General features: G+C 40.2%; 1 protein-coding gene across 1 annotated transcript in view; it reads right to left on the bottom strand.

The window, feature by feature from the left end:
• AUTS2 (autism susceptibility candidate 2) overlaps window positions 1-20,725 on the bottom strand; it is a 1,211,676-nt gene that overhangs the window by 1,190,741 nt on the left and 210 nt on the right. The window contains exon 2 of the mRNA XM_011932306.1: window positions 20,570-20,725. Within this exon, the coding sequence (XP_011787696.1) occupies window positions 20,570-20,725 (156 nt within the window). The remainder of the gene's footprint in view (window positions 1-20,569) is intronic.

Below are 20,725 nucleotides of genomic sequence, written 5' to 3'. Positions count from 1 at the left end.
TGTGGCCACATGGGATTCTGGGTCTTCAGTAAAATCTGAACATGTGTTTTTCCACAGCATAGTCTAGGAGCCTTTCCCTATTTTCATTATCATTATTACATTGTTGAAAGCTTAGAATTCCAGAGGTTTAATGACAGAACTAAAGTCATTCATTCACCTGAAAACTCAAAAACAAACTGGAGCCCACAGTATCTAACCCCAGACAAAACTCTACTCATTACATTCCAGGTTCCCATTAGGGTTCTTTGAAAGGGTAAATCCAATCCACATTTCCTGTTTCAAATGTACATTCCCTCGCTTTAGATAACCATATTAATCTGGGTTGGAAGCGAACTAGTAAACTGAATTTTGCTCTCAGGCATGCATATGCAACCGAATTTAGAAATTCGAGTTAGAGCACTACCCTGGGGTCTTTTATCTGAGAACACAATCGGGAAGCCTGCTGGATAATTTGTTTTGGAATACCAGAGCACTTGTTTTTAAACAAAGCATTAGCCAAGGAAAGAGGTAACAACAAAAGGAATCACAAGACCAAAAGAAAAAACAAACAAAAACAAAAAACTAGACTATAGAAAAGTCTAAAATACCAAGAATCAAGGCAGTTCTTTCTACCCTCTTATGAAATCTTATTTGCCAAACAATAGCGAAAGAAGGCTTATATTTAGGGTTTTTGTTTGTTTGTTTGTTTTTAAGATTTAAGTTAGTTGTGTCCCCACTGGAGGTTAAAGTAAAAAAGGCCTAAATGAAGAAAGAAAGAAAGAAAGAAAGAAAGAAAGAAAGAAAAAAAAAACCCTTCCATAAACCCACAGATTATACAAAACTAAAGTCTGCAAATGGCTCTTGTATTTCCTCAAATACTTTCTCCTCACTTTTAAGTACGCCTACCAAAGATTAGAAAGACATCCTCAAGAGTAGGTCAAACTACCCCAGAGGCAAATGTTAGTTCCTAAAATGTCTACCACCCTCCTCCCTAGAGCACAATCTCATAGCACCTAGTTATTTTAATCTAGTTCATCCACAGAAGTACAAGTGACACAAATTAAGTTTATAAATTTTTACTTCAGTTAGTTTAAAATATTTTTAATGGAAGCAATACAGTGCAGTGAGAAAAAGCAGTGACCTAAATATTAGAAAACCTGGGTTCCACGTCCCTGTTCTACCACTGATTCACTAGGTCATACAGAACAATTATATAATTTTCTATATCTCTATTTTCTCATCTATTATAAGGTGCAAGCTTAAGGTATATTATAGCTTCTGAAGACATCCAAAGATAAAGTGGAGGTGAGTGGGGCGGGGGTGGGGCAGGTTGAGTAGAAAAAAGAGTGAAAGTCCCAGTAAAAGCAACATTAGAACAAAACTCTTAAGAAGCATTTATTTAGTTCCCTTACGTAGTGGTTTAAGTCAGGCTCTGAAGCCAAAATGTACAGGCTCCACCACTGACACATTCGTCCTTGGGTGTAAACTCTATGTGCCTGTTTCCTCTCCTTTAAAATAGGAATCATAACAGCAGTAACCTCACAGGACCACTCTGTGAGAATGACACGAGTTGATTTAAGCAATTAGAATACTCAACACTCAATAAATGCTTGTTCTCATTATTATTATCATTGGTGCATCAATACTGGGCGTATGGTGAAGACGAAGTTGACAATTAAGTACTTTCACGTCCCATTCTTTCTAATCAAAGGGGGTACAAAAAGATCTTGTATCTCTCTGCATGAGTTATGTGTATAACCTTCACATCTGTGAACCCTCAAGTCCCTGCCCTTATTCCCAAACCTGTGGATTCAGGGAGATTCACAAGTACTGGATTCTCTCTTTGCCTGCATACACCATCCCCAAGGATCCACAGATTTCTAAATGCACCAGGAAAACATAAACTGGCAAAAATGTTTTCATACCTTTGAACAACAACAAAAATTCATTTTCCACCCACCTTCCCACACCCAGAAGTCAAAATCTACTTTAGGAATCAAAAGCTAGTGAAACAACATATTCTTGCTTTTTTAATATTTCAGATGATTCTTTTTAAGAGCTCACAGGTATAAAGAGTCCTTACATGCTGGGAGTATTTCTTCTTTAGTCGACAACAATATCTGATGAAAATGGTAATCCAGAAAGGAAATCTCATCACCCACTGTTTTCTTCATCCATCTAATATCTAACCCAAATGCTTTAAGATTTCTTTTCCAGTAATTTTTTCCCTCAAACTTTCTATTTTCTTCTCAAGATCCATTTTATTGACTAACTCGAAACATGACCTCTGAGGCATTCCCTCTATTCAGGGGTCCATCCGATGGTATTCATCAGTGCCCAATTCCCTGGACAGCTGTGGACAACTGTAACAGATTTAAGTTTCACTTCTGATTAAGTCTTTTCAATGAAGGTAACCTGATAGCCTTGCCCAGTAGAGAGCCCTAGAAATAAACTTTCGTTTTCTGCCCTCCTTCTCTTAAATTTATGAGCACAGATGGATTAGTGGATTCCACTTCAAGCGGAAAGAAAATCAAGTATCCTTATTTCTTCAGCATCTCCCCTAAGCTTGAACCTTACTATACATCATGCTCATCATTTTAAGCTGTTAATAAAATCCAACCAATTCAAAAGGTCCCTGCAAGCTTTAATGTCTCAGCACTTAATTTCTCTTGAAGAAATACATTCATGGAGGAATTTGTAATCGAAATCCTCAGAATCAAAAAACCATAATTTAAGCCAAATTAGGCAAAACACTTCCCTACCTGCCAAATGGCTCCCCTAGAGCTTTCTAAAAGAGGATTACAGTTACACATCTTTTTCTGTGTTAGACACATCAAAAAACAATGCGACACCAGAATGTAACACCACCCACTCACTCACCTCTCCCCCACATCCCCAGAATGTCATTCCTTGAGGGCAGAAGCTTTGTTCAGTTCACTGTTTTTATCCCAAGTGCCTAGAACAGAACCTGGCACAGAGAAGAAACTCAGCAACTATCTGTTGAATGAATGAGTGGGCAGACAGGGACCGAGGTGCTGCACGGAGCCAAGGCCCACAGAGGATAAACAGGCCACATGTAACACATAGTTGACAGCACTTCTGAAAGAGGATGCAGTCACGGACGTGCCCACAGAGAACTGACCACTCTGGTGGCAAGGCACATCTTATTGTACATCTTACCACGTATTTCACTGATAAACCTGTGATGTAGACCAAAAAGGCCCTCAACTACCATCCCACAGCTCACAGCCTTCCTGTAAAGGTATGTGTGACTCCAGGTTTTCTAAATGAAACCCTGCGTCCCCACTGACTTCCAAGGTAATGTTATAACTTTGATTCATCTCAAACACTTTCAACAGACAGTAGCTCCCAATACTTCTGAATTTCTCAGTCCCCTCTCTAATGCCTCACTCCTACTCTCGAAGTTCCTGATGCTTATGCTTTGTTAAGGAATATGTAAATATATCCACAATTTGCCTCATAAGGTGCTGAAGAGGGAAGAGTCTAGGGAGAGGAACTTCCCAGGACATTACCCCCCAGAATCTTGAAAAGTAGAACCACATTTAAAAATGCTTTAAGAAAATGAAATATAAAGGCCAGGAATACCACACATGGCTTGGTACTAGGCATCTGAGAGAACCCAGTGAAGAAAAACGGAACACAACCCTCCAAACAGTAGGTCTCTGCCCCGACTGCATGACAGAATCCCTCCCTTGGGGAGCTTTTTAAAGTTCTGATGACAGAGGTGGGGGCTTCCTGCACCCTCCCAGAGGTACAGGGCCTTTTTTTTAAAGCTCCCCAGGGTATCCCCAGGGTATTCTAATGTGTGGCCAGGTTTGAGCCTCCTGGGCTCTAAAACTTACGGTTGACTGTGGTTCCTCCTCACTAAAAATAACCTACCATTTTAAGAAAATTATAGCAAAATCATAAGGTTTATTAAAGTTGGTGGTGGGTACACGGGTGTTGTCTATGTTATGCTTTATACTTTTCCATACCTAGAAAACATTTCATAGTCATATATATACATATGTACACATGCACACATTTTTAGACAAATTTAAAACAAGCTCATAGTGTATTGGTCCTCAAAAGTACCAGTACTAAAAAGATGATTTTACATTCCTATGGATTATGGGCACTGGTGGTGTCTGGGGCTTTTACTTCACTGGGGCTAAAAAAAGACAAACCAGTTAAAACTGGGTCGGCTGACTTGAAAACACCGGCCTGTATTCTGTAATACACTCTCATGCAGGTCTTGAAAAATGCTCTAGTCAAACTCAGCTCAGAAAGACCAAAGGTACCTACTGAATCAGGAATCCACCTAAAATCAGCAAAGTTGCCAGTACTGAGCCAGACTGGCTATGAAATCCTCTATACAAACCAACACTGGGAATCCCAGAAGTGGGTTGTGACAAGCTGGTATTACTCCCAAGGCTAGGCCCTAGAACCATCTTAAAATGGAGGCAAGGGGGTGGTCTCTTTCCATACTCTATCACATGGTCCCTCGGCCTCTGGAACCTACCACTGAGCCTCTAGGCTGCAACAATCCCATTGCTTGTAAGAGGCGAAAGGAAGAAGGGAGGTGGACTTGAGACCCATGTGGTGATAGATGCTATACAAGGGAGGAAATATTTGGGCAACATGGCAGCCACCTGGTACTTTCTTGACTCCACCACTTAGTCTCTTTTTATATCTAAATGACCCCCAAATAAAATAAATCCTGGCTTAGCCTGCTTTGGGCTCACATTCAGGAAAACAGAGGTTGAGGGAGCATCCTAGAAAGGAATTCTGCACAGGACATGAATAGTTGAAAAAAACATTCCTGAAAAGCCAACTGGCTGCAATACTATGATATAGAGACTTATACACAGCTAAAGGACCTTCTCACAATTGCAGGGAAGATATGAAATACACTCAGCAGACAAGTAAATTGGACTTTGGCAAATCTCTATCATCCAGTCCAGCAGTGCTGCTCTAAGCAAGAGTCATCGATTGAAAGCCTGGTGACCCATCCTGTAACACTGTAATCTAATCCTTAAACTAAAGATGATTTAATGCCTTTACATGTCCATATGTTTTCTAATGACGCTATTTCTGTCAGCATGCTACAGGAGTGCTTCTTGGAAGATGGAAGTAATGACAAAGCACATCATTGGAAAGGCAATTATATGCAGTACTAACCATTTTACAATGGCCATATGGGCTGTATTTCAACAATGTAATTTCCAAATGAGGTTGAGCATACATATTTGTCTGTCCCTAATCCCAGGTACATCATACTAAACAAAATAAGAGTACAGCTGAAATATGGGCAGCAGATGTAGAACTCTACAACAAGAATGCTAAAATAGGCTGGGTGCAGTGGCTCATACCTATAATCCCAGCACTTTGGGAGGCTGAGGCAGGCAGATCATTTGAGGTCAGGAGTTCGAGACCAACCTGGCCAACACAAAGAAACCCCATCTCTACTAAAAATACAAAAATTAGTGGGGCATGGTGGCGGGCACCTGTAATCCCAGCTGCTCAGGAAGCTGAGGCAGGAGAATCGCTTAAACTCAGGAGGCAGAGGTTGCAGTAGGCTGAGATCACACCACTGCACTCCAGCCTGGGCGATAGAGCGAGACTCTGTCTCAAAAAAAATAATGCTAAAGTAATGTTCACCTGAAAACAGAAAATAGGTGGCACCCACTACCCTGAAGTGAAACTGACACCCACCCCTGACAGCCCATCTTCACACTATGTTTCTTTAATCAAAAATATCACAACAGGGGTATTACAGACCACCAGAGGGGCAAGGAAGGACACAGGGAATAGTTAAAAAGACACAGTTACTAAGAGTTTACAATCTGAGCAGGCTCTAGAGTCAATATAGAACTCGTATTTTACAAATACATAAAATTAAAGCATAAAAGATCAACTTTAAAGCCCTGGACTCTGTGGTTCCTTTTACAGTTATACTTAAATTTCAAAGAACATGTTTTGACTTGGGTCTCCCCAACAATTATAATCTGTAAAACAGAATTCTAGTATGGTATTTCCATTCTGGACACACAAAGGGGCAATTGTGCTTATTGAGGTAGTTGGAGAGAGAAAGGCAAGACTGTGTGTCTCAGAGCATGGTGATTCCAAGAAGAAATTGCCACATCTCTTCAAAGGGATACTCAGATGGGTACAGTGGCCCACACCCAGCATTTTGGGAGGTGAAGGCATGAAAAGCACTTAAGACTAGGAGTTCTAGACCAGCCTGAGCAACATTGCAAGACCCCATTTCTACCCCTCCAAAAAAAATTAGCCGGGGTAGTGGTTCACACCTGCATTCCCAGCTACCTGGGAGGCTGAGGCAGGAGGATCACTTGAGCCCAGGAGTTTGAGAACACCTGGGCAACACAGCAAGACCCTGTCTCTGCAAAAAAAAAAAAAAAAAAAAATTAAAAAATTAGCCAGGCATGGTGACACACACCCGTAGGCCCAGCTCTTCAGGAGGCTGCAGCAGGAGGATCGTTTGAGGCCAGGAGTTTCAGGATGCAGTGAGCTATGATTACTGCTGCACTCCAGCCTGGGAAACAGAGTGAGATCCCATCTCTTAAAAAAAAAGAGAGAGAGACAGAGAGTGACTCTTGACAGAAGTACGTAACTTGACTGATCTTCATATTCATCTAGAAATATTTAGAAAATTCAGGCCCAGTGAAGGTATTCTGTGTGTGTGTCTTTATACTAACCCCCATTCCTTGTAAATGAATGGTAATGGACTACTTTTGAATCCTGAAGTCCTAGAGGATGACCTGTGTGGAGGCCCAACTTAGCCCAGGGGAAATGAGGAGGGGGCTTCTCAAAAATGTACAGTACTCTAAATGCAGTTGGAATTTCCTTAAGAAGCAAATCTAACAAGTCATATTCATTAGGATACTCTTTGTAGCGTAAACAAACCTCAACAGGGTGGAATGGGAAACGAGGGAGAACAATTTGCAAATCTGCTTAGAATAATGAAAGGAAATAATGACAGAGGATATCAATGGACTATTTGTCACCTGGTATCTTCAAGATACAGATATGAAGAAAAGCAAAAAGAGCTATTTAGTGTGGTCTTTTACCAGAAAGAATAGAGTTCCTAATAGATTAAAAAAAAAAAAAACACCTAGCCCTCAAAACAAGGTCTCTTTTATTGTGAAATAGATTCCCAAGAGAAGAGCTGCTTCCCAGAATAGTTTAAAAGCAGACAAGACAAAATACTTCAGAATCTATAGCAGAATATAAGCTTATATGCACAGTAATCTGTGAGGGCATGCCAGTCCTTATTCCAATTTTACATTTCTGTTCCAGAGAGCTACTTTTAGAATTCAGTGAGATAAATGAGTGCGAGGGTTTAGAACAGACACTGACATACAATAACCCTCAATATCATGAGCCTGAATCCTTGCCTTTGACAATGGTTTAAAATCTACCTGAGTAGTATAACCTAGGATAAGGTCAGATTTTATAACAGGGAGAAACAGTGAAAGGGACACAGACAGAGAAAAAATAACAAGGAATACGTTACAGATACATTGTATGAGTGGCAGCAACCTAACTGTAAGCTCCAACTTTTCAAAGGAAATAAAGACCTGGACAATAAGTACTCTCCCCTCCTGTAAATCCTATTATTATACCTAGAAAATCCTTTGTAACAATTTTCAGCACAACAATGAACAAATGTTGTCTACCAGAGACCATGTGGCAATCTTTCACAAAATGTATCTGTATGAAAATGAGTAAAGGGGTAAGGAGCCCAAGCTTTCAAGTCAGGCAAAAACTGCTACATTTCTTGCCTCTCTTATACTGATCCTGCCCAAGTTGATTTAATGGCTCTGCGCTTTAGTGTCTTCAACTATAAAACAGAGGTATTATTCTTTTCTTCATAGGGTGCGTCAATGGGATAACGAATGCAAAATTGCTAGCACAATGCCTGGCACAAGGCAAACAGTAAATAGCAGCTCCCTCTTCAAAAATTTCTCCTCATGGAAATTTTGTCAACTGTAAATAAGCAATGACTGAGTACCTACTATGCACAGATTATTGAGTGAAGAAAGAAACAATTCTGAAAGCCTCAAATACCCCAGAAGGATATATATATAGAAAGAGTGCAGGGGTTACATTTAGGCAGAGAATATAGGGAGAATAACAATACCTAAGAAATATAATGTTGGGCACAGTGGCTCACACCTATAATCCCAGCACTTTGAGAGGCCAAGATGGGAGGATCGCTTAAGCCCAGGAGTCCAAGGCCAGCCTAAGCAACACAGGGAGACTCCGTCTCTACAAATAATAAATTAGCCAGGCATGGTGAGACACGCCTGTGGTCCCAGCTACTCAGGAGGCTGAGGCGAGAAGGTCACTTCAGCCCAGGAGGTCAAGGCTGCAGTGAGCCATGACTGTGCCACTGCACTCCACCCTGGGCAACAGAAAGAGACCATGTCTCAGGAAAAAAAAAAAAAAAGTTTTAAAATAGAAATATAGGGAGAAAACTCTGGCTCTCCTTTTTCCAAGGTTCTAGTCATAACTCCCAAAAAACACACAGTGAGCCATCACAAAGCATAAAACAGACCAAGGAAAAAATAATAGGACTTGAACTTCCCACCAGATCCCAAAGTAAACATGAAGCCCATAGTGTCACAGTCAACACCAGAAACTCCTTCAGGCAGGTCTCAAGATCTCCATACATTGGAAAACCATGTCAGAAAGATGAAATGCCCCCAAAGCTAAGAAGTAAAGCATTTCTCAGACCTACTCATTTCTCAGAAATAATCCATATCCCAGCATTAAGACTATCAGTAATGTACTATCATTAATATTACTATCATCATCATCAGTGATTCTGGAAACAAGTAATAACTATAGTTAAAATTAATTCTAGGTTTGAAACATAGATAAAAGGATAGTTTTACTGGATAGTTTGAAGCTTGAATGATTCAAAGTGGAAAGCCACATTGCCGAAATAATTTACAATTTTTAAAAAATGATCAAGAGAGGTAGAGGCAGTATAGATATGCTGAGTTAAACAGTTTTTAGTGCTTTCAGATATATGTAAAACTACTTTTAAACACAGGAACCATTTCTGGAATCACATTATACTTCAATATTTAAAAACATTTATATTCTTTCAATTGAAGGTGACCTGGAACAATCTGGTCCATTTCTATATTAGACTAATAAAACATTTTAAAACAACACAAGTGTCTAACACAGCAGGTCTCAACATTCAGGTGTGAAATCGCACCTCCCAGCACACAGGCTGGATTATTCCCCTGCATCTCACCTGCAATTATCATTTGCTCCCTCCCCAGGTGGCTCTAAGACACCACATATCCTCCTAGGCTCACATCTGGAAATACAAACTCCCTCTGGGGGCCTCATATGCTAAGGGTGTCAGAGAGCACAATAACAGAAACATGATGCTGGCTTCAACAACTTCTGAAAAACAACTATTTTCAACACACAGTATAAAAGTAATCTGATACAATTAAAATACCCTTATGTCACTATGGTAAGGAATAAATATTTTTCCAAATAAAAATGGTAAATTTACTTCACAGTTCTGATAGAGGCCAGCTTCTTCCATTAAGGCCAATTCCAAAAATTTAGCGAAGGATATTTCATCAGTTCATAGGGCATAATTAGATGTTTTGATTAAAGCATTTTCCTCCCCTGGTTAACAAGATACAACAGATGTCACTGACTTCCCTAATAACAATGCAGCCCTGCTTTTGGCATCTTTACAATTTTAAAACTGAACTGTCATATAGAAAAATTATAGCTAGGGTGTCTCGGTACAATCATGACTCTGAAGTGGTTATGACATGCCTGGACTCCCCAATGGAACAGATATGGAAATCATATTCCATATTCATAGCCGGGAGCCCTCCTTAGCAAGCACTTGAAAACCAAGCTCTGAAATCTGAATGATGCGGGCTTATTCAAATCACCACCAATTATTCCTGGAAGCACCGACCAAGTGAGGTATAAAACCTGAAGAGAAAATGCAAATCTCACAGTCACTGTCTTCTAGGAGCACAGAGAACAGAGCATGGGGAACACATGCAGAAAACTGTCTCAGAGGAAGCAATGCCCATCTAAAGAGACTTACTCCACCAAAATCCCAGCCTCCCTGCAGAGAGGAGGAGTACTATAGTTGATAAAAAGGACTCATATTTTTCACAACAAGATTCCCCTAGTGCATTTAATCCAATTTACAAAAATTCGATTTACACCAATTTTGTCAACATATCAGTCCAGAGAGTAACTAGAGATAGGCCTGCATTTTAAATGGGAGGCAGAGCCTCTCTGATTGAAGTTCAACTCAAACATCCTGGTTTAACAACTCCATTAATGAAATGAAGCACAGATCTAAAGATTACTCAGCCCCTTTGTCAGTCGCATGTGTTATTTATAGGACAGCATATCAATCATGTCTTCCCTTTATTATTTCCTACTTTCTGGTCCTAAGCTATTTGGTCTGCCAAATTAATACATTCCATGGCTGCTGCAAATCTAAACAATGCTTGATAAAAGATTAATAAAATAGTTGGGTTCTCTGCTACCACATACACACCCAGGGAAATTCATCAATGTCTTTTTATTTGCATATTTGGCTGACTGCCCCCTACAGCAAATACGTAACGCACAATGCTCAGGTATCCTGGTTTATGGTTTGCATTTAATTCAGGGTGTCAATCTGCTTCTGTTTTAATTACATCCATCTTGATATGTTATTACAATCCCATGAAAACTTCTTTTCATTATATGAATGGCTATGAATATATACACATGACAAACAGTTGTTATAAATGTTCTGGTTCAGCAATGAACAGGCAAGATGCCTTAGTCAACACGTCACATGGATTTAATATTTTGAGTATTTCTTAAGAAGAAAATTTTGGTTGAGCTTCAACTCCACTATACTCCAAAGTTCACTCACTCCATACATCCTGCTACCAATGTTATGAAGTTGCTCTGAGTTTCCACTGATTGCTAGGCTAAGGAAAATACTTTATACAAGAAATTTTGTTAAAATTTTACATGGGCCACATTAAGGTCATCTTACCTCCAAATAATTATTTTATCTTTCCACTGGACATTCAATGATGAGAAACCACCCTAATATTTATTTTTTTATTTTACATCCTTATAAAAGGGAGGTGGAGGGGGCAGTGTTTAAAAACGATGAGTGTATCTATAGAGAAAGGCCAACCAATTTCAGGGTGATATACCGGGAGAGAGTGCAGGGAAGGAACAATGCTTTTTAAAGGTTCTTGATATTGTGTAAATCAGAACATTTCTTAGCTGAAATGGGAAGCTTATCCCCCTCATGGATGCTCATCCACATTTGTACGTTATGTTTTTAAAAATCTCCTTCCAAGCTTCCCAATCCTTGGGACTCCCCAGTACTAACTTATAAGAAGTAGTCTCCTAGATTCATAGGGTAACAGTGAGAGCCTCTAACTCCCAGTGTGATCTTGAACAGGTCAATTAACCCCCGTGGGCTGTGTTTTCATTTGCAAAATGAGAGGTAGAACTACATCACTAAAGACAACACCTGTGCCTCTGATGCCACATGGCTTAGAAAGCACATCAACTACCAATGGCTGAAATAAAATGGATCAAAAGGCTGCTCTGAAAAAGTTTAGGACCTAACTTTAGGATACCTCCTAAAGATTTAGCTCTGCATATTAATCTCAAAATTGTAATTTTCAAGTAATCGTAACAAATGAGGGAGCAAACCGCAATATGCAGCAAGACACACTTATCAAATGCTTGTTTCCCTTTTTGCTCCAGTGAAAGTATAATTTCACTTCAACTATATAAGATCATTTCTTAGAAAAACACAGTCCAGGACCTTCATTCTCTTTGCCAACTGAACGTGTATAGACAGAATGGGTGGAAGTCACTGGAATTTCTATCATGTGGCTAGAAAACAAGTAATAATCTAATGTTCAATTATTGTGCTATCCACATCTTCATTCTTACTTTTTTTCTTTGTGAAGATTTTAACTATAGAACATTTCGCTAAACAACATTTAACCAGCAACATTTAGCCAAGAAGTATAACTGAACAAAGAGATCTAGAAGGAAAAAAAAAAGAAAAAGAAGTCCACTTCAATATAACAACCAAGAAATACTTACATTATGGGACTGTAATCTCTTAATCCCTCTTTTTAAGTTCTAAAATATTACTGCCATCAGAAACTTTACAAAAACTTAAAATGAGGTTTTGTGCTGCAGAGGAGGGTAGGTGTGGGGACAACAAGGAAAATGAGATCCCTCAGGTGTCATCACAACTTGCCCCTGGCAATGACTAAAACTCAGTCTCAGGTTTACAACTTAGCGACAGTTTGAAAATATCAGATTGCTTGCCAGGTACAGTGCCTCAAGTCTGTAATCCCAGCAGTGTGGGAGGCTGAGGAGGGTGGATTGCTTGAGCCCAGGAGTTTGAAACCAGCCTGGGCAACATGGCAAAACTCCATCTCTACAAAAAATACATAATTAGCTGGGCATGCTGGCATGCACCTGTAGTCCCAGCATTTGGGAGGCTAAGGTGGGAAGATCACCTGAGCCCAGGAAGGTCAGGGCTGCAGTGAGTCATGATCATACCACTGCACTCCAGCCTAGGCAACCAAAGTAAGACCTTGTCTCAAAAATAAATAAATAAAAGAAAGGAAGAAAATATAAGATTTCACCCATATAACCAAGAGTTGCAATCTGTATTTGCAAGCTGTGCTTCAGTTAATAGCAGCCACACAATACTTTCAATTTGAAGACTTTCTGCCGAAAATGAATCCCAACTTGCATTGGCAATTTTCCATTACTTACAAATTGTGGGCTTTTCTCTTGTGACTCCATTTTACTGCACATGGGTTTTCCAGGACTCCAGAGGTAACAAGGAGGTATGGCACCGTGAGGTATAGTGGCAAGTTAAAATGACAGTTAAGTCATTTTTAAAATATTTGTATGCAGTTGATCATTTATAAAGTTTGCTCTGGCAAACAAACTAACTAGAATTCAGATATAAGCTGAGAAATTAGAAAAGTGAGCTGTAACGGCCAAAAAGCTGTGGCAAGCAATTCACCTTTAGAGAGCTAAATTAGAGTTCCTCAAGCAGCTTGTCACAGTTCAAATAATGAAATTTAAAAACTTTTCAATTTCTGCGTTTCATACACAATGTTCTAAATGCACTCCCTTTTATTAACAGCATTCATAATTTTGATAGCTCTACCTCAGTAAAGGAAGAGAGAGAGGAAAGGAGGATAGGAAGGAGAGAGAAAAGAAGGAAAGGAGGGAAGTAGGCAGCAGGTGAGCGGGGAATCTAACTGGACCCTAGGAGAGTCACATACACTAATATGCGAAATAAACAACTTCAAAGAAGGCACCAATTCATACGATTTTGGGGTCCAGAGCCCCTTGCAATGGATGGAATCAGAGACCTGAACAGGACTAAGACATAGAAGCCTATAGTTGTCCAGTCTCTTCCTAAACAAACAGGGGCAGTCAAATTCTAGAAAATCCACTCCTCCCCTCCTCATATTAACAGCATAAAAAGGGCCTATTCTTTGTGACCTCACAATATGTATTGATTGCATACCAACAGATGCAAAGCTATAATAGAAACTATCATTACTCTGCAATTTTGTTAGAAGAAATGAAGGAGAACACAGCTCAGATTTTGAAGAAAGAAGTCACACTTAGGGTCTCACCAGTCTTAAATTCCATACTCTCTCCACCTTCCAGAGGGGAAAAAAGTCTACATTAATGGAATGGGTTCTGATTATATAAGAGAAAACAGTTCTGCCCCAGCTTACTAATTATTTTTGATCCTCTCCTGTCTCCAGTTTTACCAAATTCATTATCATATTGCGCTTCTTAACTTCAATGATCTGAGTTTTCAAATCTACATGAATCTTTTCAAAACTTTCTAAAATTAACAGCTGCTATCCCATTACCAGGTTCTTTATCCTACATCTGCAGCATATTGGGTTTAATCCTAATTCTGAAAAAAAAAAAAAAAAAAGTTGCTTTTTGAGGAGAAAAAAACAGCATGAAGCACTTTTACAAAGTTAGGCTGCATATAGTATATTATGACTACTATATAGGATAGGGGTAAAATAAAATGTAAAGCCACTAACCCACCATCCTTCACCCTGCGCATGCACACAGGTGGGCACATACACACACACACACACACACACACACACACACACACACGAAGTGCCACAGACCTTCTTGTCCAAAGGCTTCCAAATCTCATAACTCTTAAGACCTACATTATTCCTTAATAGCTAGCCTCGACTATTGTTGTGTCCATCTGGGGACCTTATTTCTAATTCCAACATTCTTTCAAACTAAATAGTCACCATTTATCTTTGACAATACACAGAACTGTGGTATAGAAGAGTCTCAGAATCTCTTTATCACCCTCAACACTCCCTGAATCATGTTTACTGTTCTGTTTTCTTAACCCTTTTTCAACAATGAGAACTACAGAACACTACTCTCAGAGAGGATCAAAGCCTCAATTCCTAACCTCACAATTCATTTTTTAAATTCACGGATTCATTTATATTCTAATTCCAAAAAAAGGCGCAAGTAGTTAATCTCCACAATTAACACAAGCTGCATGGAACCATCATCTCACAACCTTCAACCACATCTCACATAAATACTCCTCAAGTGATGTTCTGCTTTATAGAGTAAAATACTGAAATTCGGTTAAGTACAGTAAAATACTTGAATTCATAACCACACACACTATTCATACCTTTCCTTTCCTCCAAATTCTCTCATCCCTTCTCAGGACCTAAAGCTATGCACACTTTCAGAAGTCAAACGCTGGAACTGACCCATTTCCTTTACAGTCCCATGGCCAAATTTTCCAAAAAAAGAAAGTGAAAAATGCAACAGAAACACAGTTCCACAGCTTTTCCTGGCTATGTAACAGCAAAAGAGAGGTTCTGACCCTTTTTTGAACTACCACTTCATATACAGCAAGCCAAAGGCAGATAATTTGAAATCCTTGTTTTAACATCAATGTCAACCTCCTTTCTCATCCAACTTTTTTTACAGGTTGCTAAAGAGCAGCAATACATGAAACTAGAAGGGACAGAGAGGATAAAACATTGGCTGAAGGGCAGCTTGGTGGCATCAGAATTGGGCTAGTATCATCACACTGAAAGAGCTATTAATGAGAACCTCCTGGTGGGGTTGGTGACGACCAGTAAAAAGGCAGATATCAGGCAGGAAAGGGGAGCAGGAAAAGACATGGACTAGTCTCCCTCACTGTTTACATCTCCCTCACTTTCACTCCCCTTGCCACTCCTGCTTAAGAAGCAGCTCCCACGCACTGACTACAAGCTTCTGTGCCTGGTTTTCCAAGTCGTCTACCATCAGCCCACTCACCCCAGACTCAGAGATCACCAAATTCCAAGATCTGGAGGAACTTTTTTGGATCCTTTCTAGTACTTCCCATATTGGATTATAGATTACAATGCAGAGAATAGAAGTGTTCTGTGGTCAAAATAGATTTAGGAAATTAGACACAACGCAGTGCCTTCTCTGATATTCAAAATTCACATTCACACAATAGACTTTTAATTCTGAAAGAACAAGGCATCCATTTAATTTTGTCTAGCCCATCAGGTTTCAAAAACTATTTGATGGTAGATCACTCTGTTTCAGTCTGGAACACAATTTATGAACATCCTGTAAAGTTATGTTCCCTTTCAGCTTGAGAAGCTTTGCTCTAAACTAGTTTAAATCTCTCCACTAATGGATAAAGGAAATTATGCTTTTAGAAAGTTAACTTCCAAAGGCTACACTAGTTAGGCAGGCCAAGCCTGGAATGTGGGTCTCCACAGCTCTCCTGCCCCACTAACAAGCACTCTTTACTTACCTTTGTACTCATTTCCACCAGCCCTTCCTAGCCCCCGAGTCCTAACCACATAGCATCTGGTTTATGTGCCTTCTTCACTATTCCTTTAGAATGCTCTCCCTAGCCCCAACTCTTTCCCCATATATCCAAATCACTTCACTCTTCTAGGTCCCATCTTCCCCATGAAGCCTTCTTGAACACTTCAGCCTATCTCACTAGCCTGTCTCTAAAAGCCTATTGAGCTTAGTTGATATTAGGCATTCAAGTGCCGGTTTCAAAATTTTTTCACAGGTGCTGGCTTTAATTTATCAACTAAACTACATACTTTTTCAAAACGCTACATTTATGATTGGGTTCTCTATATTCTTAGTGCCTTGCACATATTAAGCACTCCATAAATATCTGCTGACTGATAAAAGGTACGTAACTAATGTTGTTTTTTTAAACAACTAAATAAAAGTGATCTGACCATAATAAATTGTTAGAGCCTATTAACATAGCATGTTATAAGTACATCAAATTCTGTACAGCCCGCTTATGCTACTGATGTGTGGGGTAAGCCCTGAAACAGAGCCAGGAAGTGAAGACCGCATCAAAGTCTTGGTTTGATGCTCTAACCACTAGAAATGAGTCTTCCTTTACTTTCACAAGCCTACAAAGCTCCAATTGGCCTCTTTTCTGCTAATTCCACAAATTTCATCTTAGCTTCCCTTGGTCAGCTGTAAAAAAGGAGGCTGCCCTAAGAACCCAGTGCACAAGAGGAATAAGGAGAAAAATAATGAATTTGCAAAGTCAAGTTTTCAGCCATGGTACTCACATGGCTTCCTAATAGAGACAACACAGAAAAGAAACCCAAATAGCAGAAAGCCAACACTATCTGACACATCAGGACACACTGATGGTAGTAGGACCCCAACATTCCCATTATTCTTTGTTTGCTAAAAGCCACTTTTTAAAAAAACTAGACATCTTATCTGGGGATTTTTGCTCTCATCCTGTCGTTCAAAGAATATCCAAACAAACAATATACTATATACCAATGTTAATTCTGCTTCTCAACTGCATAATGAAAAGAACACCACGTTCAACTTTAGCCTCCTTGCCTACCCTCTTATCTTCTATCATGAGACTCTTCATAATCATACACTTGAACTTCAGGGCACAATTACTCAAGACAAGTGTCCTGTGAATATGAAACTATCTCGGCCAGTTTCACTGCCTATAAAATGTGAGACTTGTCAAACTACGCCTAAAGCTTTCAACATCTCAAAAAAAGAATCCAACAACAGCAAAAAATAATCAAGATAAAAATGCAGGTTCTCATTAGGCAAGTTATCACTTTTACTCCAGTATCAGTAAAATCAGTTGAACTGGAACTATTTATATTAGCACATTTCATAATGAGTTAGAAGCCTCTTTTTTTAAAAAACGAAGTCCAAAATCAGCTACTCAGAACAAAATCAAATAATGTGTCCATTAACACACAAAGTATGCTACTCCACTGTTTGCCAGTTATTGCTCTGAACTGGCACAAGTTATAAACCTAGCTGTACAAGCTAATATTTCTGGTTTCTTTTCACAATATCATACCAGCAGCAGCCTTAATGACATGTGGTGACAACTGATTTCATTTCTAAACACAAGGCCCAAGAACATACCACGTATTTAGGATAACTCTTAGCAAGTATAATAATTACTAACTTTTACAAACACTCCTGCAACACACATTTTTGTCCAAGCTCATAGTTTAGTTGCCTGTTCCCAATAAGCCCTCACATTTCTTGGTGATAGTTCAATAAATCTTCCAGACTGAATACAGTGGACCACCAGAGGTTTTAATTTAACAATCACTACACACATATGTTCTGACCATCCAGCATGGACTCAATGTGATAGCACGCAGCCAATGAAACTACCTTTTGCCAAAGAACCAGACATATATGATGATTTCTATTTCCCATTGTGTGTTTTTAATCTGACAAATGTATTTACGGCTTCCCTAAAAACTTGGGCCTCTTAAAATGTAAACACTGACAGGATATTTGATATTAGTGAACTGTTATACATTTATTTAGGTGTGATAATACTGCTGTGGGGGTTTTGGTGGGATCTGAGGATTTTTGGAGTCATTATGGTTTAGGGATTCATACAGAAGTATTTCTATATGAGAAATACGGATGAGATCATATGTGGGAGAGAAAACAGATGAAATATAGAAAATACAAGATGAGATATGAGTTGGTAGTTCTCAAACCTGGATGTTGGGTGTTTTGTCTACTTCTGTATGTTTAAATTTTTCTACAGAATTTTAAGTAAACTTTTAAAAAAGTTAGACCTTTTATACCTACACATAGCTATACATATGATATTTAGATATGAAGGTGGCATAGTATTCAGCTAACCAAAATAACTTGGATTTTGAATCTAAAAAAGTAGCAGAAAAAAAATAATCAGAGCAAAGAAAGAAATGGTATTAACTGCACATTTTGAACTTGGTCTTCTTTTAAAATTACAAGTTTCTAAGCACAAAATAAATTAAGCACATTTTCTCGCCAAAACCAAATAAATAGATATATATCACAAGCCCAGTCAAACACCTATTTGTTAAAAATAAAACCATTAAAAAGAACTGCATAAGTGATACACATATATACACACACATATATCCCTACTTGTCCTCCAAAAATGTTCGTGGGAATCTAGTGGCCCCTCCTGATTACTGAGAGGGGCCACACCACAGCCCAGGATAACCATGCAGAAAGCAGAACCACTTCTAACAGCTCTTACAAGTACTTTCCTAAACCAACCACAGACAGCAATGATGAACCAAATTCCAAACAGCGTGTTCTATTAGGAACATGCTGCCATTTCAACTCCTATTTTAAAGCAAGAGAGAGAGACAGAAAGAGGTCACACTGTACGGTAACCACCCACCTTGGCAAACTTAAAGCCACAGTTGGAATTATTCTAATAAGTGGTGAACCTCAACACTCAAAATTTTGGCCAATAAAGCACCAATTCTAGAACCAGAGAGGAACTGATTCAATCGCTGACATCAAAATCTATGACCACCACCAATACCACCATCACCATCACCACCACCACCAGTACCTCCCGTACTCCCAACCACTGGCCACCATTCACCACCATCACCACCAGCAGCCCAACCAAAAGCAGTTTAAACAGAAAAGGACAACACTGATAGGAAGCCTTCCTTTGAAAACAAAATTTAAACCTGACACCCAGACACATCAACAGAACCAGCAATCTAAACCTGTACAGTTACTGTATGTGAGATTTAAGCTGTCATTAACAAAGCTCGCATCTGAGCATTTGAAACAATACCATAATAACAGCAAAAAAAAAAAAAAATGGAAAGGGAAAAGTTTCTTTCAGGAACCTCAAACCATCACATCAGGTGCATGAAACACTATAAGCCAACTATAAACCGTATCTTGGTTTTGTGCTTAAGAAAGGTGGACCAACTCTGCAGAATCTCAGAGCCTTCTGTGTGTATGTGTGCATGGTGTGTGGGGGGTGGGGACAGGGAGGTGGAGGAGGAAAGGCGGCGGTTAAATTTATAGAGGCCAATGACCAATACCACACCAAAGGAGATAGGTCCAGGCAAAGATAGTTTCCCCCTAACCCCTGGACAGTCTCCCCCTCCCTCCCTTTTCCCCCACACTAGGAGCCAGGTGGCCAGGAGGAAAATGTGCATTTGGAAATCAACGCTGCAGGTGCCCAAGGAATAAAGAAAGACACACACACAGAGACACACACAAAGCCAATCACTTAGAGAGAGAAAAAAAAGAAAACACAAAAAAAGGAAAGGGAGAGGGACAATTGGTGACAAGCCCTTCAGACAGCAGCTAGGATTTTATTCTTTCCTCCCACCAGTCATCCCTGGTGTACCTTTTTCTGTCCTTTAACTAAATTGCTCATGTACACACACACATGTGCCTATGTATGTGTATAGATAATATTATAATTAACCCTTTCTGTAACAGAGCCCCATAACAGAATACAGAGAGCTATTCCACCCTTCCCTCTTCTCTCCCCTCCTCCCTCCTTTCTCCCAACCAGGAGAAAACGCCCCCTTCCCCAGCTTCACCAAAAAAAAAAAAAAAAAAAAAAAAAGAATATGGGGGGTAATGGAGGGAGGCGCAAAGAAACCACAAAACCCCATCAGTCTCCGGTCCCGAGGACACCCAGGAAAGGTATACACTACACAGACACACACACACACACGAACATATGACTCTGTAGAAAGCACACAGAGAACCGTCCACAGGCGCCCCAAACCCAGCAAAGAGACTTCCACCAGCCAAGAAGCCATGATTGGGGAGGGAGAGGAGGAAGAAGTGGGGGCAGAGCTCTCCGTGGAGAGGGGGCGCATTGTTGTGATGCCTGAACCCCTTTCTTTCTGCCCATCTGCTGTGGAGGGGGTGAAGGGAGGGGGCGCAGGGGAAAGGCAAGCGAGAAAACGAGGAAACGAGGAGACCAGGCACGGCTTTGCGACTCCCTCCTGCTGCCTGTCTGCCCGCGCCCCCAGCTCCCCCCCACCAACAATAAGACCCCAGCCTAGACAGACAGACAGATAGACAGCCGGAGCGCGGCGGGGGAGGCAGGAGAGCCGGGCGCAGCCGAGTGGGGTCGTGCATAAAGGGAACCCGGGGGGAGGGGGGTCCCCCTTACCTCCAGCGCTTCAAAAGTGACAAAGCTGGTCATGGCAAATCCATCAATGATGTCCTCTTCGGCCGAGGTGGACTCTCTACGCTTCCTCCGCGGGGGTCTGGGCCGGGACGGGGCGGAGGACGGGGGCTTCCCATTGTCTTCCTTGTCGGAGCCCGA

Source organism: Colobus angolensis, unplaced genomic scaffold (genome assembly GCF_000951035.1).
Source record: "Colobus angolensis palliatus isolate OR3802 unplaced genomic scaffold, Cang.pa_1.0 Scaffold122, whole genome shotgun sequence".
Taxonomy (NCBI): Eukaryota; Metazoa; Chordata; class Mammalia; order Primates; family Cercopithecidae; genus Colobus; species Colobus angolensis.
Note: the sequence above shows the minus strand (reverse complement) of the source record. Positions and strands in the feature narration are given on the sequence as shown.